Genomic DNA, 26,919 nt, shown 5'->3' on the forward strand with positions numbered 1-26,919 from the left:
GAGTGCCGGACCGTCCTCTACGTGTGTGTGTGTGTGTATATATATATGTGTGTGTATATGTTCTAAAACGTGGATACAATGAAAAAGAAGTTGCGGAAGCGGTGACACACTGTTTGGAGATTCCCCGTGACCAAACGTTCATTAAACGAGATAAAAAGTTGGACAACAACAGACTGATTTTTTTCGAGTACTTACTCGATTGCTTCAGCACACATCCGTAAAATGGTGCTGAAGCATTGGCATATAGTGCAATCGGACACCACAATGGGACGCTTTTGCCAACAAGCTCCCCTTTTTTGCTTTAAGAGGAGCCGCAACCTTAGGGATGTACTTGCACCCTCAGATATTGGACCCATCAAAAATCCAACATGGTTGAAAAAACAGATGGGAGTGACTAAATGTCACGGTTGCGTCAATTGCCAGTTCCTGAAGTTGGGTGATAAGTTTGTTGACCCAGTGTCTGGTCGTACCTATGACATACGATATCACCTCAATTGTGATAGTCGTTATGTCATTTACGTCATTGTGTGCCCATGCTCTATGATGTACGTGGGTAAAACCACGAGACTCCTAAAAGAACGTGTTGCGGCCCACCGCTCTTCTATAAAGAAAGCCTTCCTCAAAATGGATGCTAACACCCCTCCAGTGGCTCGGCATTTTGCCACTGTGAAACATTCCATGAAGGACTTTTGTGTAATGCCCATTGACCAAATCTCCCCACTGAGACGTGGGGGTGATCGCAATAAATTACTTCTCCAGCGGGAGTGTTTGTGGATTCACCGTCTCAAATGTACCACTCCCAATGGCTTGAATGAATATCAATCATTACATTGCTTCTTATAGAAGCAGTAGCTACTTGTACGTGGTTGTCCTACAGGCCTATTATTAAAGCTTTAATGTATACATTTATGTCATATTTTGATAACACTATGCTGCTTGTTTCATCCTTTGGATGGTGGTCTTGTACACTATGGTTCTATATTCTTCCTCTTTTTGTGTGTCTCTATGTGTGTGTGCGTGTCTGTCTGTTGTACTTTGTATCCCATGTATCAGCCATACCATCTATATGCCTCCTGTACCACTTGCCATTTTTTGACCCTCATCAACAACACTTATACTCCACCATGGCGCCATACGCTATTTATTAAATTTTTCATAATTTTTGTATTTTTGCGCGATTATGCGCCTTTGGAGTTTGTTCCTATTTGCTATCTGGTAGATAGCGCTCAGGTCAGCTGACCTGCGCTTGTGCTGACGTTTTCTGGTCATGTGACCAGCGCAGCATGCCTAGGATTTACTATGTTGTTGGGTCCCCAGCGTCTAGCGTCTAGCGTTGCTATGACGCTATGACGCACTTCCGGTTTTTCGTGTCTGTGTTCCTGGTTGATGCCAGCCGGCGTCCAGCGTTGCCTGGACGACTGTGACGCACTTCCGGGTCCAGCAGCTGCGCTGGTTACAGACTCCCGGCGTGGCAGGTGAGTACAATCAGGCTTACTAGCCTGTGGGGGTATATATATGTGTGTGGTTGCTTCAGTTTGTTGCCCATGATTAAGGTGCTGTGTGAGCACCGAAACAGCCTGTCTGGTGCTATGACTGACTGGTGGAGTGAGACCATGCATGTTACCAGTGACCTTTCTTCCTGCGGTCTTGATAAGTAGTGTCTCCTCTGCTTTTTAATGGATTTTTTGTCCGTTTTTTTCACTATATATGCCTATAATAAAATGTTTTCTATTTTGATGTCGCTGGCTCTCTAATACATAGTTTTATATAATATATATATATATATATATACACACACACACACACACACACACACACACACACACACACACACACACACACACACACACGTGAGCAACCTGTGGCGAGGCATTTTGGCGTCACTGAGGTATCGGATAATTGACCACGTACCTCCATTGGTACGTGGAGGGGACCGTTCTAATGCATTACTGAGATTGGAGTCCCGTTGGATTACCCGACTGGACGCCCTAGCGCCAAGGGGTTTAAAGGAGTCCCTTGGGCTACACTGTTATTTATAAATTATTTTGTGCATTTGTACTACCAGCTAAATACGCTAAACTTTAATTGCTGTTTAACATGCAAGGTTTGTTCCCCAGTTTGAAAATTACACCTGGTTGGAGCTTAGGCCATAATGGGTTAATGCCGCACCGTATATGTCTGTGTGGTGTTGGTTTTTATCCGTTCACTGTAAATTGTATTCTCTTTTCTATGTGGTGATTCTACATATGCTACATTTGTTGCGATAATGTATCTGTCATTGGTTTTTTGTATCCATGTTTGTATGTATTTTTTTGTAATTTTATGCTGTTTGACGTCACCCCCGCCGGCTGCGTTCCAGAAGTGGGAGGTGCCTGTTGGAAGCCGTTTGCTATATATACTGTGTCTGTCTTCTTTGCACTTTGGCTTGACAAAAACACTAATAAGAGTTGAATCGTTGCTGTAAGAAACCCCGTGCATGGCGTGATTTTCCCTACACTGTTCTATTACAAGACCGGAGTGACGCTGATTATTATCGATATTTGTGAACGCGCTGCACGTGTTCAGTTCAGAAGGCACCCGGCAAGTACCTTACCCACAGTGGCTTGGAAAGCCGGCCTGCACTACTCTCTCTATCTATATTTATTTTATTGGTATTTGGTGAAGTACTGCCAGTGACCACTAAAGGCCACTAAACGGACCAAAATGGACCTCCTTAACAGAAAGTGAAACCTTAATGATATGCTTCTAACTTCCTGCATATGGATAGAGTTAGCTGTAAAGACAGATTGGAGTAGAGCAGATTTTAACTAAATATTTTTTTTTTTACTTGCGTGCCAAGATTTTTGTGAACTTCTTTTATTTTACCTAGTTCTTTCTGAAAGCTCTCCTTAATATTTATAAATGTATAGATGTTAAGAGTTGATGGGTTTATAATAGAGTTATATTTGTTACACAGCTGTTCATTGCTGAGGTCTTGTCCTTGCTCCTACAGCTGGGCTGGTGACAAATTACAGTTAAACACAAGTGCTCATGGGTAATGCAGTCACATACGCATAACCATCCTATACATCTTAATTACCCCTGGCGTTTCTTTGGAAAAGTTTTCCAAAAGCTTTTTCTGTTTGGATCCTTATAGTTCATGTAAGTCTGGATTTGGCAGCCTTCGTAGTGGAAGCTGTTCAGCCAGCATCTGGCCTCCCAGCATATCAGTGTTGCAGGTACACTATTTTTACATCTACAACGGACTTGTTTTCTTAAAAATAAATCACAATTGTGGGGTCTTCTAAAGTAGTTTTATATGACTCCTAGAGGTAGAAACACCCCCCCCCCCTTCATAATATAATTAATGGCTATTTTTTAAGGCTTTTTACTTTTTAGTTTGAAATGGGAAAAACATTGGCTACATAGTAAGGCTGATTGGAACAAAGCAAAAATAGCAAGTTATTCTGCATCTATTCAGAACCACATGGTACTGCAGGTGGGAAGAGATTTCAGTTTGGGAGGGGGGTGTCTTAGTGCAAACCTTATTGCATTGGAATCTTGATGATAAGTTGAAGAGTTTGTGTGCGTGTCTGTCGCATTACGGAGACACCGTGGCACTCGGAGCTGCCAAATTCGGCAACAAGGTACCTCTGGACCCCAGTGGTGTGCATCTTGAAGCTGATTTGGGGAAATTGCACTTTGAACCTTGGTTTTTTTAAATTTCTATATCCATGATTGATTATCTGGAAAAAGATAGCCGATCTGGGAAACTGATGACAAACCTGATTTCATTGCTGTCATTGAGTATGAATGCAAATACATTCTAACATTATGTTGGAGGCTTTAACAATTAGGAATAATTGGGGATATAAATCTACCACACATTACACACATGTACACATTGTACTCACATACATCTCACACACACACACACATCACACAGTACACCACATACTCACACAGCTGAATTCACACACATATATTCGTAGCACACCTCATACACTTACACATTGGACAGCTACATACATACAGTACAACACCCACCCACAGACACACAACACACACACTTAAACATTGCACAGATACACACAGCACACTACACACGCACATATAAATAGCACACCTCACACACTTACACATTGGACAAGTCAGGATCAGTTTGTTTTAAACAATAAGACCGCAATTGATTTCATAGAGGTCATTGAGTATCAATGCAAACACATTCTAACATTATGGTGGAGGTTTTAATAAATAACAATCTTGTAAATCTTAAATAACAAAATTTTACAGCAAATTTGGAAATTAACACCCCCCCCCCCCCCCCTCAGCTAGTGTAAAAAAAAAAAACCTGTCCAGTATTTATGGGCTACATGCAAAAGCAGACAGTATTTACCCTGCATTCTAACTCATACACATATTTACACCACTTGCATTGCAACATTGTTTACACTCTTGCCCCCCCTCCCCACAACTCAAAATCAACCACAGTATTTGTGAATGTGTTACATTTGGAAAACACCTAAACTGTTGGATACGGTCACTAGGTTGACAAGCATGAAGGTTGACGGGCGTAAGGTTAACATGGTGTTTTGCTCAATTTTTTTGAGCCGACATGTGCCAACAGGCAGTATTTCATGCCCTACCATCCTCTAGGGTGTGGTGGGAGAATAAAAGAAAGTTTGAGGGGGACGCGGTGCACTTTTTTTTTAGTATCCATGTCGGCATTCGGGTAAAAAAAGTAATAAACCCCATGTTGACCTTTTGACAGTTGCCTTTCCCCATATCGACCGACTGCTTGTGACAATCTAATGTCCATGTTTACCTTCATGCGTGTCGACCTAGGGGAAAATTTAATAGGATAAGAGAATCTGAAAGTGAGTCGGTAAGAAATCTCCCGTTTTTTTTTTTTTTTTTAAAGCTGCAATCATTGACACTGCTAAACCAGTTTGATTTTGAAGTGTCAATAATTGGCGCTTTAAAAAACCCTTTAAGATTTCTTTCCAAATCTTTCAATTTCTGAATCTCTCATCCTATTAAATTTCACCCCTAATGTCTGTCTATCCTATGATCCATACCCAACTGTTGTGTTTTATTTATTGCAAATCAAGATGACTAATGGACCAATTATCTTTATAGTCTTAGCTTTGAAAATGAGAGTGGTGAAAACAGGTATTCTCTTACAGCGCTGCTTTGTGGTGCCTGAAAACTGTTGTGGTTTTTGTTTGTTTTTTTACTTTGGCATTGCCTCCCCAGATTTGGGCATGCACCTCTCTGTTCCCAGATCCATGTCGGTTCACTGAAGCCGTGCCTACAGCTTCAGACCTCCCATTGCAAACAAAAGGGTTCGCCAATCCTGACACACGGTAGACGTTTGTTAGGTCGACAGGTCATTAGGTTGACACAAGCATTAGGTCGACATGGGCAAAGTCGACAGTCAAAAGGTCCACATGTTTTGTTTTTTTTGCTGACAGTCGGTATCTCATACCTTACCATCCACTAGGGTGTGGTGGGAGAATAAAAGTGTCTGCCGGGCATAGCGTTGCGAGCGGACATGGTGCACTGACACAGTGTCTGTCGACATTTGGGACAATAAAGTGAAAAACCCCAGGTTGACCTTTTGACTATTGACCTTGCTCATGTCAAACTAATGCTTGTGTTGACCTAATGACCTGTCAACCTAAGCCCATGTTGACCTTTTAAGGTGTCTACCTTGGCCCATGTTGATCTTCAGTGATCGACCCAATGCATGTCTATCTTAGTCCCTGTGACCCATACCCAAGACACACAACCCTTTTGTGATGCTTATGCTGATCCTTCTGTGTTAACTCAAGTGAGCGGTTATGCAGTACCGTACATGCCCAATATACAGAAAAGGCGGTGGAACTCAGATCACCCTGCGCTCCCCTAGATGCTGCCTAAGTGTTTCTTGGCGTTTCCCAAAAACGCCTGAAATGAATAGCTATGGAAGGTGGATAAGAGACTCTTTGGGCACAAATAGGTGAAAGCACATTTATTTCATGAAAAAAACAATCGATCTGAAAACAGAACAATGATAAAAAAGATAAAAATTGATGATCCTCCCTTACCCAGTGATGGGGGTGGAGCCTAGGGATGTTAAACCGTGTTCCAGATGACAAAGAAGGGGACACCCTGTTGGCTCCACAGGTCTCACTGGATAGGGTCCTTGTATAAGCAATCCTTGGTGCCAACACGTTTCGAGTCTATGTGACTCTTTTTCAATATACAACCTGACTGGACTTGATGTGTTCAGTGAAATCGGCATCTCACTAGAAATTTGGACTTTAAATCAATATTTAATTTGAATGTCCTCGTGGGTTTTGTTGGATTATATTGCATTGAACCGAATATATTTTAAAGAAAAGTTGAGTAAAAATGTACATTTCACCTGCAGTCCCTAGGACAAGGGAAGGTCATATGGACATTTGTGATTCATTCATTCAGTGTAATGCAGAAGTAGTAATGGACAGATACAGTTGTGCTCATAAGTTTACATACCCTAGCAGAAGTTATATTGTGTGATATAGTGATATTTTCTGCCCATTTGTCAGAGGATATGAATGATAACTCAAACTTTTTTTTCTCTCATGGTTAATGGTTGGGTGAAGCCATTTATTGTCAAACCACAGTTTACTCTTTATAAATCAGAATGACAACAGAAACTTCCCAAATGACCCTGGTCAAAAGTTTACATACCCCAGTTCTTAATACCGTGTATTGCCCCCTTTAACATCAATGACAGATTGAAGTATTTTGTGGTAGTTGTGGATGAGGCTCTTTATTTTCTCAGATGGTAAACCTGCCCAGTCTTGCATTAACTGCACATTTGAGATCTCCCCAGAGTGGCTCAATGATATTGAGGTCAGGAGACTGAGATGGCCACCCCAGAACCTTTACTTTATTATGTTGTAGCCAATGACAGGTCAACTTGTCCTTGTGTTTTGGATAATTGTCATGTTGAAACGTCCAAGTACGTCCCATTTGCAGCTTCCGGGCTGATGAGTGCAAATTTTATTCTAGTATTCTCTGATAACATGCTGCACTCATCTTGCCATCAATTTTGACCAAGTTTCCAGTGCCTTTGAAGCTCACACATCACCAAAACATCAGCTATCCACCACTGTGTTTCACAGTAGGAATGGTGTACCTTTCATTATAGGCCTTGTTGACTCTCCTTTCCAAATGTAACATTGATGGTTGTGGCCAAAAAGTTAAATTTTGGTCTCATCACTCCAAATGACTTTGTTCCAGAAGTTTTGAGGCTTGTTTATGTGCTGTTTGGAATACTGTAAGCGGGATTCTTTGCGGCATTTGCGTAGTAATGGCTTTCTTCTGGCGACTCGACCATGCAGCCCAGTTTTCTTGAAATGCCTCCTTATTGTGCATCTTGAAGCAACCACACCACTTATTTTTCAGAGAGTCCTATATTTCAGCTGAAGTTATTTGTGGATTTTTCTTTGCATCCCTAACCATTTTCCTGGCAGTTGTGGCTGAAATTTTTGTTGGTCTACCTAAACGTGATTAGGTTTCCACAGAATCCCTCGTTTTCCACTTCATAATTAGGGTTGGAACACTTCTGATTGGCGTTCTCAATTGATTTGATATATTTTAATATCCCTTTCCTGTTGAGTCCAGACACACCAGTGCAGCACTGGATGAAAGATGCAAGGGTTTTTCTGGAGACCAGAAACTCACTGATTACAAGCAAACAGATCACAGGTGAGGATTGTTACCTTTTAGTAGCCATTCAACTTGTGTGCATGTTATCAGGCCAACATCTCCAGGGTATGTAAACTTTTGATTAGGGTCATTTGGGTAGTTTCTGTTGTCATTATGATTTAAAAAGAGTAAACACTGTTTGACAATAAATTGCTTCACCCAACCACTAACCATGAGGTGTGTGTGTGTGTGTGTGTGTGTGTGTGTGTGTATGTATGTGAAAGAGTTCAGGGTGCGCTAACAGTAATTTCATACAATTAAAGATATAAAATACATTTAATAAAAAGATGCCGCTTAGGCAACAAATGAATTACAATACATTGATTATGACAACAATGATTGGTTATTTCAGAATAAAAGTTTGGCCAGGGACAAGCTTTTATTCTGAAATAACCATTCCACACGTTTGGGTCCCGTGTGTATATATATATATATATATATATATATATATATATATATATATATATATCTCTCTCTCTCTCTCTCTCTCTCTCTCTCTCTCTCTCTCTCTCTCTCTCTCTCTCTCTCTCTCTCTCTCTCTCTCTCTCTCTCTCTCTCTCTCTCTCTCTCTCTCTCTCTCTCTCTCTCCCCTTCCCCCCCCCCCCCAATAAACTGCTCCCACGCTGTAGGTTGCTTTGCTGGGTGCCCACACTAAACGATTTGTACATATATTGTTGGGTGGTGCGACACTCCCCGCATATTCAAGACAGGAGACGGGTTAAAAGGCAACGTTTCAATGTCCTTTATTGGACATTTTCATCAGGCTAACTGCATACAGAAATGTTACATACCTTTATACACACCTTTATACACCATCGTGAAAGCAGGTCTACGTGCGCTCCCGCCGTCCAGAGCATAGGCGCATCGGGACTGACGTCATTGCGCCGACCAATAGTGCAACCATCACCGTAGAAACATGTAAACCATACAATACAGGCTGACATAGAGGCAGGTTTTGCTAGCAACTATGGACAATAATCAATACTATGCTGCAAATGTATACTACAAGTAAAGTGCTACAGCAGAATTCATTGCACACACGTATAAGTACCAGGCAAGTAGTTAAATGGACCGCAGCAAATCATACAGCTAAAGCTAGTAATAAAAACAAATATAAACAATGCGGTTATTTCCATGTCAAACAACTGATACCTAAATTCTCGTTCAAGCCCTTGGGTGCCAGTGTATCAAGGCTGTGTATCCACCTTGTCTCGCACTTCAGGAGGAGGAGTCCACGGTTACCTCCTCTGATATTTAAAGGCACATGATCTATCATACGATACCTAAGTGATGGCAATGTGTGTTTAAATGGTACTGGTAGATCACACACACACACACACTAACTATATATATATATATATATATATATATATATATATATATATATATAATTGTATGTATCCATGATGTGCACTCTCTGCTTGGTGGTTTATAAAACAAAAAAGGAACTAGTTTATTGTGAGATGCGGTAGTCTGTTTGGCCCCAAAATAAGGCTCTAAGTCTGTCATTCAACTGCAAGGTGGAGATCTAATTGCCTGTGGCACAAGTAAGTGTAGCTGTATGCCGCACTTCCGGTACCGGAGGACTCTCAGATTTTTATATGGAGACCTTTTGGGCCTGTAGCAAAAAGGGATTGCAAGAGGGAAAAGTCAGGTGCTGTTGTTGACGTTCACACAATCTGCAACGTCAACTCGCACCCACTAAAACCCTCCACCCGGTAGTTTGCGGGCTGCGATGCCATTATAAAAGGTACAGGCTGTCGGCAATAACCATCATTGATGAGATCTCCCTCGTCCAAATATGTTCGGTCACGGGAAAGGGTTGTTAACTATGGGCAGTAGTGCGCATCGTTGCTGACATGGAGTGTACACACTAGGTGATTTATTGTGAACAATATTGCCTAGTGTGTATGGGGCTTTACACACATAAGCTGGCTGTACATCAGGACTACCAGCATGCAATCCGAGTCGTCTAACAATTTTCCCTAGCAGCTTCCCAGACACACTGTATAGACTTTTTGTGTGTAATTTCACATAAGATCGATCTACACCTCCCGGTATACCTGCTCGTTGGCAGCATCTTCAGATCTCAAGTGCAGCACATAAGAACTAAGGATGCCCTGCACTATCCGCAGGACAGTGCAACATACTGAAACACCTCATGTTTTGCACGCAAAACACACACGATGCATTGCACGACCCATTGAAACCATGCTCTTAGACCTGATATTGTTCTAATGTATGGCCACATTAACTATAGAGATTAGATAGATAGCACATTTAGACCAGATGATTCACATTTCTTATTACCTCTATTCACTGCCATAAGCATTTCTGTAGTAATGTATTGAAAAAAATCACAGCCAGGGAATCTGATAGAAGCCTGTCCGTTTGTGTGAAGTAAGTGCATGAGTGATCACTTTACTTTTTGGAAACCCTGTAAATACCTTTTTGCAGGTACCTTCTCGTTCGGGTGTTTTTCGGCAAAATCGGTTTAAAAAATATGCCCCATAGAGACGCATAGAAGTGTTTAGTTTTTTTCTTTTTATTGAAAAGCTAACCACAGACTATTCTGTGAGTTCGGAGTTTTTTTTTTTTTTTTTTTTTTTTTTATCATTTATTGGAGGTATAAATACAGGATCTTTTGGAGCTAGTCACCCATTCTGAGAAAGCGGAGATTTCTCCGAAACGCGTATATTTGGGGACGCATTTATTTGGACTTGACCCTGCACTTTGCGCTTCTGACCGCACTAGCGCTTTTCCAAGCACCGGAGTTTTGTGAACCAGGAGTCCCCCGGATTTATGCTTTGTGCGGTGGTCCACCAACAAAGCCCACCGCAGCACCTATCCAGGCTGACATTTCTACACCACTCTTCTGTGTTATGCTTGGTTCTTTCAGAAATATTTTGATATTGGAATTTGTCAGCCATTGTTTTCTCTTGTGTCAAATAAATTGGTCCCTAAACCCTTATGGAAGGAATTGTTTTGCATCGTTCTTGGAACACTGTCTTTTCTCTTAAACCATTACATTTTTTTATTTCTTGTTAGACCCAAAACTCCATTAGCCGTAAACATGACCCATAAGAGGTGGCAGAAACTGTTGGTACACTGCATAATGGTAATAAGGAATGGCATTGTGCACGCTGCCTGCTTTTTTCTAAGTTGCTAGACTCTGAAGGTTTTGTGTTCCAAAATGGAATCTGCGTTCCTGTACGTGTGTGGTATGAGAGTGTTTGGGGGGTTGTACCTTCCGGAGTAATGAACTGTTCCAGGCTGTGTTTGGGGTGTCCTCATGTGCCTGTTTCTTTCAGAGGTGTCCCTGAGTGTACTATATACTGTAGTTTTATTTTTTAGTTTTTTTAAGGAACATGCATGGGTTTCCAGTATTTGACAGCTTTTAAAATATGTTAGCTGCATGCATCCTGTGTGAGCTGGGACAGATTACCTAATTTCCTTTCTAAGCTTTCTGTGGCGAAGCCTATTAGGAGTCTGTCCTGCTGCTGCTCCTGTGCCTGAAGTGAAATAAATGATTACAGATAAGGGACAGCTCCAGCACAGTTGTTTTAGAAGTAATTTAGAAACTGAATGATATAGTATTGAAACATGAAGTGGCACGTTGCCTGGGGTGTGACGTTTTAGGAAATGATGGAAACACAAGCTACAGTAGGTACAGGATTGCTTAAGATAGGGTGACCTGGCATTAGACTAATGCCCCTTTCCCACTGCAGCTCTTAAACGGTAATTTGCTGTTTTTTTAGCCTTTTTAAACGGGTAGAGCTGCAGTGGGAAAGCTCCAGGTTGTTTACCAGGTTAAAAATAGCGTTTTTTTTTAAACGGGTAAAAAGCAGAGTTTTACCCGTTTAAAAGCCGTTTTTTTGGCAGTGGGAAAGGGGTACCCCTTTTACCCGTTAAAAAAACAAAAACAGCACCAGGGGACAGCACCAGGCTTCAGCCTGGTCAGGTAAGTCCTGGAGGGGGGGGACCCCTTCATTGGGGGGGGTCCCCACTCCCCCAGGGCCCAAGGCCAGGCTGACTGGTCAGTAGGGATGAATGCTTTGGCCGCGGGACCTTATATAATAAGTTTCCCCCGGCTGTGGCATTACCCTGCTGGCTGGTTTGGCCTGGGGCTGGTTCTTAAAATGCGGGGGCCTCCTAGTCATTGTCCCCCGTATTTTGGGAACCAGCCCCGGACCTGGTGCCTGGGGCTGGTTTTAAAAAATCAGGGAACCCCTATTTGTCGGGTTTCCTGTTTTTTTTTTTTTAATACCAGCCCCGGCTCTTTCAGCCTGGTGCTGGTTACGGCATTGGGGGGGGGGGGGGGACCCCACGTCGTTTTTTTTTAAAGCCCCCCCCCCCCCCCTTCCATCTTTACTATCATTTTAAACAAGTCTTTAAACGGGTAAGTGGGAATGGGACAAAAACGGCTTTTAAACGGTAATTTACCGTTTAAAAGCTGAAGTGGGAAAGGGGCTTTATGGCTCTTACACGTTTAAAGACCCGTTTAAAAAAACCGTGTCTTTACTTACCCGTGTAGGCAATGGGAAAGCAGCATTATATACTGTAGGCTGTCGGCAAGCAAGATACAAACCTCAAGCTCAGTTCTGTCAGTAAAGACGTGCTTGACCATGGCTGAAAAATGTGTGCCTTTTCTAGGGTTGGGCATCATACTGTTACAATTTGTTTAATATTATGGTGACCTGTCTGTATGACTGCTGGGTCATGCACCAGAGCTGGAAATAGAAAGCCTTTGTTCAGATTTATCACCTCCTCCCCAGGACACTTTACTTCCCTCTAAAATCAGAGTTTGTTCTTTTTTAGACCTCTAACCTACTTGACCTCTAAAAGAAACATTAACTGAAATGTAATATTTCATAGCTTATTTACACATGTGCTCTGGAAGTAGTGTAGTTTCTTCATGATTTCTATGCTGGGTAGAAAATATTAATAAAGTGTAATCATTTTTAAACTTGTCATGCAGATTTAAAAAACAGGTACAAGTGCTCAGTTGGAAAACCTACCCTAGGTATTAAATGGTTGCAAGTTTTTTTGTTTTTTGTTTTTTTTTCTTTTAGCATTTTGCTAAACTCACATCTCCTATCTCTAGTAGTGACCTTTCAAAGTTTACCATTATTATTTATTACTTTTATTATTTGTTATTTATATAGCGCATACACCTTCCGCAGCTCTTTACAGACAATATATTAACATCAGTCCCTGCTCCAGGGGAGCTTACATTCTATATTCCCTACCACATGCACATGTGTTCATTCTAGGGTTAATTTTGTTGGGTGCCCATTAAACTAAAGGTGCCCATACACAGTGTGCTAGCACCCATGCGTTTTGTACTAAATCTGATCGCTCGCGTGCGTTTTGCATGCGATCTGCGGGCAGTACAAAAAGTATGTGCAGCACTTTTTGTACTGTGCGATACGATGCACGCGGGAGTGCGCATCGCATTGCATTAGCACCCTGGTATTGCACCATGTATGGGGGCCTAAGCAGTATATTTTTGGATTGTGGGAGAAATCCAGGGAATCCGGAGCAAACCCATGCAAGCACGAGGAGAATATACAGACTCCACACAGTTAGGGCCATGGTGGTAACAAAACCCATGACCTCAGTGCTGTGAGGCAGTAATGCGAACCATTATACCACCCATGCTGTTTTGAGTGTTTAGTCTCTTGCTGCACTCTGCATACTTTATCATTTCCAATCGTCCAGGTGGATGGTATGAAAGAGTTCCAAAACTGAAGAAAAAAAAAATCCTAAAAGATATTGAATATAGCCATGTTGACCTTTTTGGTGTCAACCTTCTGAATGTTGATATTAGGACCCTAGATTCTGTTTGTCTCTCCGCGTGATTGGTGGACGAGTGCAGTTCTAGGCTTCACCTTTAGCAGCCACGTTTGAAGGAGCTGATTAGGCCTGCTCCAACCCCGATGCCCCCAGGTCTTATGTGAGACCACGCATCCACGAGACACAGACAACGAAAAAGAGCAAGGACCCCCAGGAATGCAACAATGCACAAGGTGGATCCGAATAACCAAAATAGTGAATGTAACAATACACAGGATGGTAACAGTGGTCAGAATATCCCAACAGAGAAATGAATGCAACAATGCACAAAATGATACCAAAAGTAATAAATGCATCCAACCCTTACTCATATGGAAGATGGGAATCCTAGGAAGCAGCGGTTGAGCAAGCTGGAAACTGAGACTGGAACCTGGAAAGCTGAGACACTTCACAGGGGTAGGCACGCAGGATGCTGACAACAGGGCACTGGAACCGGGAACATTCTGGTAATGGCAGACCAAATCCAGAACTATAACCGACGTCTGTGCCCAGCAGACGCCGGCCTTATATTTCAAAAACGCCACACTGCGGCGTGTGATGTCAGCCGCCACCCCCTGATGCGTGCTGCCGCTTGTCCAGTGCGTAAGTTCGGGCCATTGCCTGGCAACGGACCCGACTCTTTCAAACATGGCCACCGCCCACTGCGACCCAGAGCCTGTCACTGACCGCAGTGCTTCCGGAGGCAGGGGGAGCAGTTGACCTACCATTCAAATACAGATGAAACTGGTACGAGACTTCAAATGTTCTCTCTCTCGGTCTATCTCTCTCTCTCGGTCTCGTCTCTCTCTCTCGGTCTCTCTGTGTGTCTCTGTGTGTGTTTGTCTCTCTGTCTCTCTCTCTCTGTGTTTTTCTCTCTCTCTCTGTGTCTCTCTCTGTCTCTCTCTCTCGGTCTCTCTGTCTCTCTCTGTCTCTCGGTCTCTCTCTCTTGGTTTCTCTCTCTCGGTTTCTCTCTCTCCCCCTCTCTTGGTCTCTCTCTTCTCAAAACTGTGTTTTTTGGAAATGATTTAATTCTGCGTATGTGAGTGTTAAGTTTAATGTGTAATGTTTTTGTCTATTGAACAGATTATGCAGGAGATGCTGTTTTTCCCAATTTGTACTGTAACCTGATAGGGATGAGTTATGGTGATTGTATGACTACAAAGGTAGTTTAGACCATTTGGCAGAAAAGTCCAGAATGTTACTAAGTGTCTTCCTCTTCGATGGAACATGTGAACACATTTGATGAGCTTTGTTTCAATGAGGTGTAGCTGGTTTGGAAGTGTTTTTTGGCTATTTAAATGAATTTAATAGTGTTAAAACATTGTTTTACTTTACTTCATTGTCTCAAATACAGTGCTTTTGCCATATGTTTTAAATACCATACCCAAAAGATTAGTGCTACAAAATTTCAGTAGTCTTTTTTTATTTCCCAGTTTAAAATGCTGGTTAACTATATAGCCTGATCACGTACATTTGCATTTTGGCCTAATAACGGCTATAAAATGTGCGAGGTGCACGTACTAGCTCCCACTCCACAACCGCTGCGCTTGGCAGGCTTAAATAGTGACCTGAATTCCTGCTGAGAATGGTAAAATTTGAAAGATGCCAAAATGTTTAAACTCGTGTCAACATTTTCATTTGTCGCCTTTCGCAATGTCAATCTATTGCTTGTTGCAAATCTGATTTAAAGGCATATCATTTGGGCCCTACATAAAATTGAAAACCATATATGTTGTTAACATGCTCTATTGTTAATATTTTAATGCTTTGTTAAATAAAAAAAATTGCATATTTATTTACTGTCTTTTTTTAATATATAACCTAGGCACTAAAGACACCCCAGAGAAAGGCGAGCAAAAGAAAGTGGCTGCTAATCATACTGATCCTAACACTCTGCCCGACGATGGCTTCCAGAAGACTGCAAAGGTATAATGTGCAGATTTATTTTGTTTTCCTTTATGTGCAACACCTTCATTAAAAAAAAGTACAGATCTGCTGTAATCCTACTTGTCCCAGACTTTCAACTGGCAAAAGGTGATGAAGCTTTCTAATGGTGCAATATACAGAACAAGTTGGGAAACGCTTCAATGTCTTTTAATGTTTCCCTATAAACTCCTGCACAAACTATTTGGTGTCAAATGATGATGATGCATGCGATGCGATGACCCGATTTTTCCATAGGATTCAATGTTAAAATGGACTGAGTCCATTTTAACATGGAATTCAATGGGAAAAAGGGGTCCTTTTCATACCCCTACTATCCAAGTGGGCATGGAGTTGGATATAAACCTGTGGCGAGCGTAGCGAGGCGAGCGAAGCAAGGCGAGCGAACGGTATTCTGTGTCCCCTCGCGGGGCTCGCTACGCTTCGGGGGCGGTGGCTCGCTACGCTCGCCACAGGTTTATATCCAACTCCATGCCCACTTGGATAGTAGGGGTATGAAAAGGACCCCTTTTTCCCATTGAATTCCATGTTAAAATGGACTCAGTCCATTTTAACATTGAATCCTATGGAAAAATCGGGTCCATCGCATGTGATATGGTCGGATGCGATGGACCTGATTTCAAAATCGGCAGCCCAGTTAGTACATAAGTACCCTTTATTCAATGTGTCACTTGTACCAATGTGTCCAATTAAATTGACACACAGTTCGTAGAAAGAAACAGCTAGTATGTGGGTGATTTTTTTTTTCATACAAGCAAAAATATAAACAGAATAACGTAATGCTTTTCACGTGTAGGGCTTACTTTTTCTCCTGCCTTTTTTTGTGAAGAAATCAAATGCTGTGAGTGAGAAACCAATCTAGTCTAATTTTTATACTCCTTACCTACACACACAAGCTTGGCCAGCACCTTCTCCTAGACCAGACGTTGCCAACCTCGGTCCTCAAGGCACATTAACAGTGCAGGTTTAAGTGACATGCAGGCTTCAGCACAAATGGTTAAACCAAAATAACTGAGCTACTAATTAAGTCACCTGTGACCAAGTCACCAAAACCTGTACTGCTAGTGTGCTTTGAGGACCGAGGTTGGAAATGCCTATCCTAGACAATTACCCACAAACATCTCTAGTACATCATGTACCTTGGAAAGCCAAGAGTACCAAGCAGATTGTCTTCAGCTCCCTGGTTCATGAGACAGGTTGCATCACAGATCACCATTACTATCTCACTGATTGGTGCGGAGCATACCGGTGATACTGCACATTGCACTCCCATTCCCACCTATGTGTGCCCACATGTATGCTGTACACTACAGTTGCACTAGTTAGGCACATAGCCACTTTTGCAACTTATCTGAATGATACACGCTGCTTGCGGTGCTAACTAGTCCTGCAGTTATCTACTCCATTGACTGGGCTACTCCGCCAAAATTCAGAGGCTTTTATTCTGGCAGAAAAACAGATCTGCCGCAGAGTATGTGTGTGAGGCTGGTGAGGAAGCTAAGATGGTGTCCAGAGTGTCTGTGACTTCAGTGTCTGCGAGAAGGGCTCTTTGGCTCAAGACTTAGGAAGCTGATACTGAGTCTAAGAAGTCCCTTGAAAACTTGCCTTTTAAGGGGGAGTTATTGTTTGGCTCGGAGCTGGAAGCCATTATCAAGCAGGCTACTGGGGGCAAGAGTACGTTTCTTCCCACCACTTCCAAAAGTTCAGGCTCCAAGTTTGGAGTTTTCAAGCCGTCCTTTCGGCCGCCATTTCGGGGTGGGGCGTCCAACAGAGGACAGTCCGGCCATGGCGGATTTCAGGCCGGCAGAGGAAAGGTTTTTCAGAGGTCGCTTTGGTGCCTTTACAAAAAAGCATGCAGCCAAAGTCCTCTGCATGACGGGGCGGGTACTCCCCTTTCTGGGCTCAGAGTGGGGGGTCGCCTCCTACATTTTCGGGACAGGTGGAGAGAATCCATAGTGGATTCTTGGGTCCTTTTCATCATTTCCGAAGGTTACCGGATAAATCTCAGGGGCACGCCACCCAAGAGATTTCTCCCTACACCCTTGCCGCGGTCAGCGTCACTGAGGTCCGCTCTGTTGGGAGCAGCTGTGGCTCTCAAAGAAAAGGGAGTGGTCATTCCGGTTCCCCAGGAAGAGAGAAAACAAGGGTTCTATTCAATTCTGTTCCTTGTCCCCAAGCCAGACGGGTCTTTCAGGCCCATACTAATTTTAAAATCTTTAAATCTTCACTTGTGGGTAGATCACTTCCGAATGGAGTCCCTGCGCTCTGTGCTCCTGAGCATAGAACCGGGAGAGTTCCTGGCATCGGTCGATATTCAGGATGCATATCTCCATGTGCCCATCTTCAAGGGTCACCAAGCTCTCCTAAGGTTTGCAATTGGAGAAGACCATTGGCAGTTTCAGGCACTGCCGTTTGGTTTGGCAATGGCTCCGAGAGTTTTCACGAAGGTGATGGCGGTCATGGCTTCAGCTCTCCGTCTAAGGGGAATAGTAATTATTCCTTATTTGGAGGACCTTTTATTCAAGGCGGAGTCGGCGGGAAAACTTCAGGAACACCGGAGTATTGCGACGCAGTTCTTGCAGGAACAGGGTTGGGTGCAAAATTTTCCCAAGTCACATCTAATACCCACACAGAGTCTGCAGTTCCTAGGGGTTATCTTGGACACACACCTTCACAGGGTGTTCTTGCCTCACCCCAAAGCGGTGGAGTTTCGGCAGATGGTACTGACAATTCTCCGGGCCCCTGCACCGACGGTGTGGCAGGGAGTAAGGTTGCTGGGCAAAATGGTAGCGACCTTCGAGATGCTGCAGTTTGCCAGATTCCATTCAAGGTCCTTCCAATGGAACATACTAGCATGCTGGTCCGGCAATGCCAAGACAATGAAACAGGAGAGGCTGATCTTGTCTCAGGAAGCAAGAATATCCCTGGAATGGTGGACGGACATAGAGACCCTGCAGATGGGGCGGTCCCTTTGCTCATGGGATTGGTTGGTCATCACGACGGATGCCAGTCTCAGGGGCTGGGGGGCAGTAGTGCTTCACCTGAGATTGCAGGGCCTTTTGTCAGTGGAGGAATCCAGTCTTCCCATAAATATACTGGAACTGAGAGCAGTATGGAATGCCTTGTGCCAAGCAGAGGAATTTCTGAAGGGTTTTGCCACTACAGTGGCATACTTAAATCACCAGGGCGGTACTCGGAGCAAGATGGCGATGGCAGAGATTGTGAAGATCTTCACCTGGGCGGAGGTTCAGGTTCCAGCACTGTCAGCTGTTTTCATTCCGGGGATCCGGAATGAGGAGGCGGCTACCTCAGCAGGGCGGACCTGCTGGAGGGGGAGTGGTCACTCCATCGGGACGTGTTTCAGAAGATGGTAGACAGATGGGGACTGCCAGACATAGATCTTATGGCGTCCAGGACCAATTGTCAAGTACCGAGATTTTGTTCTCGGTCGAGGGATCCGTTGGCTTGGGCAGTGGATGCCATGACAGTTCCTTGGTCTTTCCGTCTGGTCTACATTTTCTCCCCGTTCCCAATGATCTCGAGGGTGTTGAAGAGGATAAAGAACCAATGGGTACCGGCCATTCTGGTTGCACCAGATTGGCCCAGGACGTCATGGTACTCAGACATACTGAGATTATCGATGGAATCGTGGCGACTTCCTCTTCAGCAGGACTTGTTAAGCCAAGGGCCGTTTCTGCACCAGGACCTAGCTCGTCTAAATTTGGCGGCGTGGCGTATGAATCCTCCTTATTAAAAAATAAGGGGTTTTCAGAAGAGGTCATACAGATCATGCTAAGGGCCAGAAAACCGGTGTCTGCGGCCAATTACCACAGGATGTGGAGGATCTACATCAGGTGGTGCGAAAGGCAGATAGTTCATACCTCCAGATTTAAGGTAGCAAGGCTACTGGAGTTTTTACAGGATGGATTGTCATCTGGGTTAATTTTGCAGTCTCTGAAAGTGCAAATTTGGGCACTTTCCATTTTCTTTCAAAAGAAAGTGGCTCTGTAACCTTTTTACAGGGGGTGGCCAGGATTAAGCCTCCTTACAAGCAGCCAGTTGCACCATGGGACTTATCTCTTGTTTTGTCCATGCTGCAGAAACCCCCTTTTGAGCCACTGAGATCGGCTGATCTCAAGTACCTTACCTGGAAGCTTACCTTTTTATTGGCCATTGCTTCGGCTAGACGTGTGTCAGAATTGGGTGCCCTGTCTTGCAAATCACCATTTCTGATTTTTCATGATGACAGGGCTGTACTTAGGACAGTACCAACATTTTTACCTAAAGTGATTTCCTCCTTTCATTTGAATCAGGACATTGTGCTCCCGGTTTTTTCCCCGCCTGAGGGAACAAGGAATAGGGACAGTTTGAAAAAGTTGGATGTGGTTCGCGCATTGCGAATTTATATCAGTAGAGTAAAGGATGTTCGCAAATCAGATTTGCTGTTGGTTTTGTACGATGTACATAAGATTGGGTGGCCTGCTTCAAAGCAGACTATAGCCCGCTGGTTGAGATCAACTATTGCATTTGCCTACTTGTAAGGCAGGTAGACCTGTGCCATCTCGCATAAACGCCCATACTACGAGGTCAGTTGCTTCGTCGTGGGCGGTGAGGCATGGGGCCACAGCAGAGCAGTTGTGCAGGGCAGCCACCTGGTCCTCTGTTCTCACCTTTACAAAACTCTACAGGTTTCATGAGTTCTCGTCGGATTTGGACGGGCAGTGATGAGAACTGGCAGTCTGAGCGTACCCTCCCAAAGGACCGGCTCGTGAACTTCCCATCGTGAAGCTGTGTCACCGGACTGGACGAAAGAGAAAAGGGGATTTTTGTAAGAACTTACTGTTCGAACCCCTTTCTCTGAGTCCAGTCCGGTGACACAGCGATCCCTCCCTAATGCTCAGTAAGTTCCGTTCATGGAGTTATGTATCCTAGTGTGCTGTTGAAGTTTAACTGAAGCATTATGGGATGCAGTAGGGAGGAGCCTGCTCCCAAAGAACTAGAAGCATAGGAGCCTGGCTTTCACCTCTAGCAAAAGAGACTCAATCCTTGCCCTTTTGAATATGCTTTTAGCAGTAGGATAGATTAAGATATGGACTATGTGAGAGGCATGGCTAACACCTGGTGCGAGGTGCAAAATACAGCTAGCTACAGGTATAATCATAGTAGTTAAATGATTATTGTGAGAGGCTGTGTAAATATATCTTATAGAACAGTGGTCCTCAAGTACCCCCAACAGTTTTTCCAGGTCTCCACACAGAATCACAAGTGACATAATTAGCTCCACCTATGGATCTTTTAAAATGTGTCTGAATAATGAGTGCACCTGTCTGGTGACCTGGAAAACTTGCACTGTTGGGGGTACTTGAGGACCAGGGTTGGGAACCACTGTTATAGAATATTAATTTCCCATTGTTTTAAGCTCCTACCAAACTCATATAAATATTTCCCTCTTTCAATACTAGGTTGTTTATATATTGGAGAAAAAACATTCAAGAGCAGCCACAGGCTTTATTAAACCAATGGCCGACAAGAGCGGGGACCTTGCTAAGAAGTTTGCTTTCTTTTCACCTGTGGACCACAGACTTCCACGAATACACGTTCCGCTTGCTGACTGCCCTGCGGATTTTCTAACCCGACCTCAAGATTTCGCCAGCACACTTTTTATCTGTCGTATCACTAACTGGAGAGAGGACAGCAACTTCGCTGAGGGGTAAGGGTGTACAATTGTAATTAGAGTTGATTGCAAGAGATAGCTTGCTTAAACAGAGTCAATTTGAAAGTGTTTATTATTTACAGGTCAAACATTAAAATATTAACCCTGCAGTACACCAAAGCTCAGAAGACCTGCTTGGTCTCTACATTAACCCTTTGAGTGCCAATGTTACAGTGAGAGATGTGCAAAATATATGCAACAAATGCCAGTATTGAAGTCGAGAAATATCATTTTAGTTGTTGCCGGCATTGACTTGAAGTCAATTAAGTTGCGTCAATTAAGTTGCGCCAAAAATAGAACAGTTGCTGTGAGCAACGCTGGCATTTTTAGTAGATACTGTGCACATCTCGCACAGCAACGTTGGCACTCAAAGGATTACATCTGCTCTACCGATATACGTATCCTGTTTTGGGACCTCCAAAGTAAATATTGAATAGCACGTCTGCAATCCTTACCTCATAAGTAATTCATGGCCAAAGTGCTGAACAGACTGTATTTTCCATTTTTCTTTTTATCTGTCAAAATCCTGACCTTAACTATACTGAAATGTTGTGGCAGGACACACAAATAGCAATTTAAGTAAGAAAACCCAGAAGGACCAATGAGTTTTCAAATAGGCGAATAGTCCAGAATATGACAATGGTTTATAGGCAGGATTATTTCTGTTTTGATTGACGTCATTCATGCTAGTGCCGGTTTTTCCACATTTCCTTTTTTACAGGGAAATTGGGCATTGTCAGGGTTAGTGTTTCCATATTCTAGTTTTTTTTTTTTTTTGTCTGATTAACAAGTAATTTGATTCTGTGCCGAAAAATGAGTATTTTATATTTTTAATGGGGCTCTTCTATGCTTTAAGGTTTTTTGTTTTTTTTAGGGGGGGGGGGGTCCTCATGCTTTTATCTAGTGTGTTCCACAGCATATTACTTGCTAGGACCTGATGAATTTATACAAATATCTGTACACATTCTGCAACCTAAGCATGCACTTTCTGCACGTATTCCCTTTTCCCTTTCCGTTTTTAGGTTCTTATTGTCCCCACTTTTTCATCTGTATGATCAATACTTTCTTTACTGTAAGAATTTTTATGTTCATGCCTTGAGTGAAAGGCCTAGGCAAGACCCAGACACCCTGTGTGTTCTCTGTAGAAAGACCAGTTCAAGGGCTCCTTGTTTTGTGAAAATGAGAGCAGCACTGACTAATCAGACACTTGGATGGAAAGAAGGTCTCGTGATCCTGGAGAGAACCCGGCATGCTTGTCACAGCTGCACTGTGAGAATTTGAGAAGAGAGGAAAGAATAATAATTATGATGATGATTAGGAAAAGTAAGTGGATCCGACATGCATGTAATTGCTGGGTTAAGGGTTACACAGAGGAAGCACCTTGGGTGCGGCTAATAAACCTCAGAAAACAGCATCGAAACTGAACAAGAATCACGATTTGCTGAAATCACAAGAGGGATTCGTGCCTTCACTACTTGACTGGTTCACTGGGAGTTTGAGGCTCAGATCAGGCATCAAAACTATAGTGGAGAACCATGAACGCTGCAAGATCAAATCAGTTTTCACAGATCTCTAGTAAAGTCTCTTTGTAGGCTTTATTTCATAAAAAAATGTTTTAACACAACACAAACTAAAGTAACATTTTTTTTGGTCTGGCCTTTGTTAGGCGGTGCACATTTGGTGGTAAGATATAGCATATGCCCATATATAAGTGCTGAAGAGTCCTGCTTAATATGATTGCTTACAAACACTGCATTGCTACATAGCATTTACCTGCGCTGTCTATATTTTTGTCCATATCCAGTCCACTGCTTGAGACATGATCTGACCTTTTCAGGTTGCTGTTTTTACCATCAGAGTGTCTGCTGAAAGTTTTTAAAACCGTTTTGTTCTTGTTTTCTTTTGTATTCCCTTTTAATTTGGACTGTAGTGTTCTGTATGTCTAGCCTTTGGGAATCTTTGTAATTGAGCAGCTTTAATGTGTGTTCTTTTATTACCAACTGTGGATTTGTTCTCATCTTGTAATGATTCATCCTGCCTCGCTTTAAGCTGTCCTCACAAACAATATGCTGACTACCGGGACTCCTTAACAGAAAGCTAATCTGATGAACTGTATACAAATAATGCAGCCTGTTAGCAATACATTTTTCCCTTGTTCATTAAAATCTACTATTGTCGTAAATGTGCGACTGTTAATATGTTCTACTATTAAAAGCTAGTGCACTAATTAATCGAGATTTTAAAAGTTTAGTTGTGGTGGTCTCTAAACTTTTTTTCTACTAGTAGGGTTTGTAAATATTGCTGCAGAAGTGTAATCCTTTAAAACAAAGGTGACATGATTCATTAGCTAAACTGAGGTGCCATAGTAAAAAAAATCACATTAAAATGTCACTAGCCGGTTATATATTCTCTGCTTGGTTGAGCATATCAGAGGCAAATTTACAGTATAATACTGTACTATCATCTTGTTTCTTTCTGTAGGCTGCGCACAATGAATAGAGATTTGCCTTCTTGGCTGTGACCTCAATGATGTCCAGTGCTTTACCATTATTCAAACGTTAAAATTGTTTGCAAATAAGTTCAATCTACCCGGTTATTATAGATTTCTATTGGTTGTTTCAGGGAAGGAGGTGTGTATGTGTACAAAACAGAACAATGGAACTCTAATGGGTCCTACACACAGGGCGATGTGCACCAGTGATCTGCGCAATGTAGTTCGCTCAGATCACGAAGGTTCCCCATACCTGGTTTATATAATAAAATTAAAATATAGCCCAGACAGCCTTACTATTTTCTAATGTATCTGAGTAAATAGACACAATTTTGTGCAGTAAGTAGAGCAGGAAGTTCCAAGTCATATACTAAAGGCCCCCATATTCTAGTCCGACTTGTCCTAAGGACAAGTATCCTACTAAATGTGAAAACATATTTTGAGAAGACTGGCCGGCCATTTATTGGCTTGAGTGTCCAACCAGTCTTTTCAAAATATGTTTTTATATTCAGCAGCTGTTCCCGACAGGCGACAAATAGTACTACTTAGTTTCCACGACCCCGCTGCCTGCCCTAAAGACCCCGCCACTGCACATATACGTGTGTGCCAGCAGTGCTTCACCGCTAGCACACACGGACCTAAAACCTTGTGGGTGCTAAAAAGCAAAAAAACGGGATAAACAGCTCTTCTCTCTCTCTCAAGCTATTGCTAACCTATTGCACGGTCTCTAGTCTTGTGTTCTCATCCACGGCAAATTGCACAAGATGCCATCAGCTGATTACAGCATCCACTACAACAGAGGTTGATGGCTCGCTGTCTTCCAGACCACCCGCTGCTGATCAGCCCCTTCATTGGTTGTCTGTATTTTACCGTATTCCATATAAAACACTTCTACTCGCATATAAAGCGATTAAACATACTGCACCAGCATATATCTCTTTACTTATCACAACATATCTCCCATCTCGACCACTGCGCTCTGCACAAGATCTGCATCTCTCTCCTGCACAGATCACTAGCTCCCATTCACTATTACAGGACATTCATCGGGCTGCTCCCACCCTATGGAATGCCCTTCCACGCGCAATAAGACTCTCCACTAGCCTCCAAACTTTCAAGTGTTCCCTGAAAACTCACCTCTTCAGGCAAGCCTATAATATTTAAGTTCCAAACGCATTACCCTCCTGAGGCACTTATGTATTATATAGCTTCCCTTCTGGACTTGGTGGGACTGCTATTCTATTACTGGTGCCTGTCCTTGTGTTTCCCTCATATGTCCCTATAGATTGTAAGCTTGCAGCAGGGCCCTCCTACCTCCAATTCTGTCTGTTGTTACCCAGTTTGTTTTATCTCTGTTTACAATTGTAAAGCGCAACGGAATCTGCTGCGCTATATAAGAAACTGTTAAATAAATAATTTCAACAGAGGTAGAAATTAGTAATTAATTCTGGACATAGTCATGATTTTCAGTAATTCTTGAAGTGCTTTATTTTTCATTTTTGTATGTGTCTATTTTATGTATTTTAGTTTTATCATATTGTCCACCGTATATTATAAATTAATAAATACTTTATTACTGTCCAATCAGTCTTTTGGCGCTCCCTTCTATATTTCTATATAGATACTTATAGATTTATATACCTCTACATTGTCCTTATCAGCAATTTCCTGATTGCTATTGGGAGCTGCCATCTCTTTTACCATATATATTTTCAACTCGGTGTGCACATTTTTTAAATAATTGTTGGTACTTATGTTAGTTGGGCGCCCACTAAGCTATTTGCTTAGTTTTCCGCATTCCCCTTTTTTTTTTTTTTAAAGTTTGTTTATTGGTGAATCATGATACAAAATAAAGAAAGCTTCATAACATCGAAGGCACAGTGCCTCAAAGGGTCTGTTGGTGAAAATAGGTTTCACCATGGAGTGAAGATGTCTGAGTTGAAGGTATTGGAAAAAGTTCCTAGTAGGTAAGCCTTTGTCTGTTTGGATCTGAGAGAACTGGGGGAAACTCATCTCTGGTGATGTCATTCAGAAACATTATACCTCTGTCTTTCCATGGAAGGAACGCTGTATTGGGCATACCTGGAGGAAAGGCTGGGTTATGTAAGATAGGGATGATAGGGGATGGGTTAGGTGCTAGATTATACTTTTTTGTTTGCATAGTCCCAAACAGCCAGAGACCGAGATACTGTTTGGTGGGAGGTTATACCTTTGGGTTGCTTAGGTCCAAGGATTCAGAGAAGGGAAGAGACTGAGGAGAGTCCTAAGTTGGCAGCCTCCATAATCTGTCCAGACCTTCCCTGCCTCGTGATTACACCATTGGACACAGTGAGCTAACTGGGCTGCAATACAGTATCGTTTAAAGTCTGAGATACGCAATCCTCCACTCTGTGTGGTACGCTGTAATGTTAGTAGGCGGATTCTGGGATGTTTGTTTGCCCATATAAAACGAGAAGTTTGAAAGCTCAGAAATGTAAACACATAGCAAGGGACAAAGATCAGTAGGGTCTGAAAGAGATAAAGGAGTCTAGGAAGTACGTTAAGCTTCACTGAGTGTATTCTGCCTATCCATAATATATAAAGTGAGAGGAACAAGCAAGTAGGTCTGTTTTTATTTGATCTAAAACCCAGGGAAAATTTGCCTGGAATAGCTGGTGCAGCTGGTGAGTTAAAAAGATACCGAGGTATTTAAGAGTTCGTTTGTGCCAATTAAATGGGACAGAGGCTTGCAGCGTTATTTTGGTTGGCCCAGAGAGATAAGTCTAGAACTTCAGTCTTGACAGCATTAATTTTATAGCCGGAAAATTGGGAATATAGATCTATTTCAGCTAAGAGAGGTTGCAAGGATTGAGTTGGGTTTCCCAAAGACAGCAGGACATCATCGGCATATAGTGTATGTGTATCTTATGTTCAGTCGCCCCAACCTGCACACCGTTGATATCCAAGTTGTCGTATTCTTGAGGGGAGGTGTTCCAATACTAATGCAAAAATGAAGGGTGAGAATGGACAACCTTGTCTGGTGCCATTTGTGATTCCAAAAGGTGAGGAGGTGTAGCGGTTGACTGATATTGTGGCAGATGGGGATTGATAAAGGGCTTGAACGCCTTGGAGAAATTTCCCATCGAAACCCATTCTTCTAAAGACCTAGAAGGCAAAGGACCAGGAAATACGGTCAAATGCCTTCTCAGTATCCAGGGTTAGGATTAGAGATAGCAAT

The 26,919-nt window shown here is 42.7% G+C and overlaps 1 protein-coding gene across 2 annotated transcripts in view; it reads left to right on the forward strand.

Annotated features, from left to right (window-relative positions):
- Window positions 1-26,919, forward strand: part of DIS3L2 (DIS3 like 3'-5' exoribonuclease 2) — a 291,824-nt gene that overhangs the window by 97,038 nt on the left and 167,867 nt on the right. For both annotated transcript variants that reach the window (XM_083177472.1, XM_083177474.1), the window contains 2 exons: window positions 15,380-15,480; window positions 20,961-21,208. In XM_083177472.1, the coding sequence (XP_083033598.1) occupies window positions 15,380-15,480; window positions 20,961-21,208 (349 nt within the window). The remainder of the gene's footprint in view (window positions 1-15,379; window positions 15,481-20,960; window positions 21,209-26,919) is intronic.

This window comes from Crinia signifera, chromosome 3 (genome assembly GCF_055691185.1).
Source record: "Crinia signifera chromosome 3, ASM5569118v1, whole genome shotgun sequence".
Classification (NCBI taxonomy): Eukaryota; Metazoa; Chordata; class Amphibia; order Anura; family Myobatrachidae; genus Crinia; species Crinia signifera.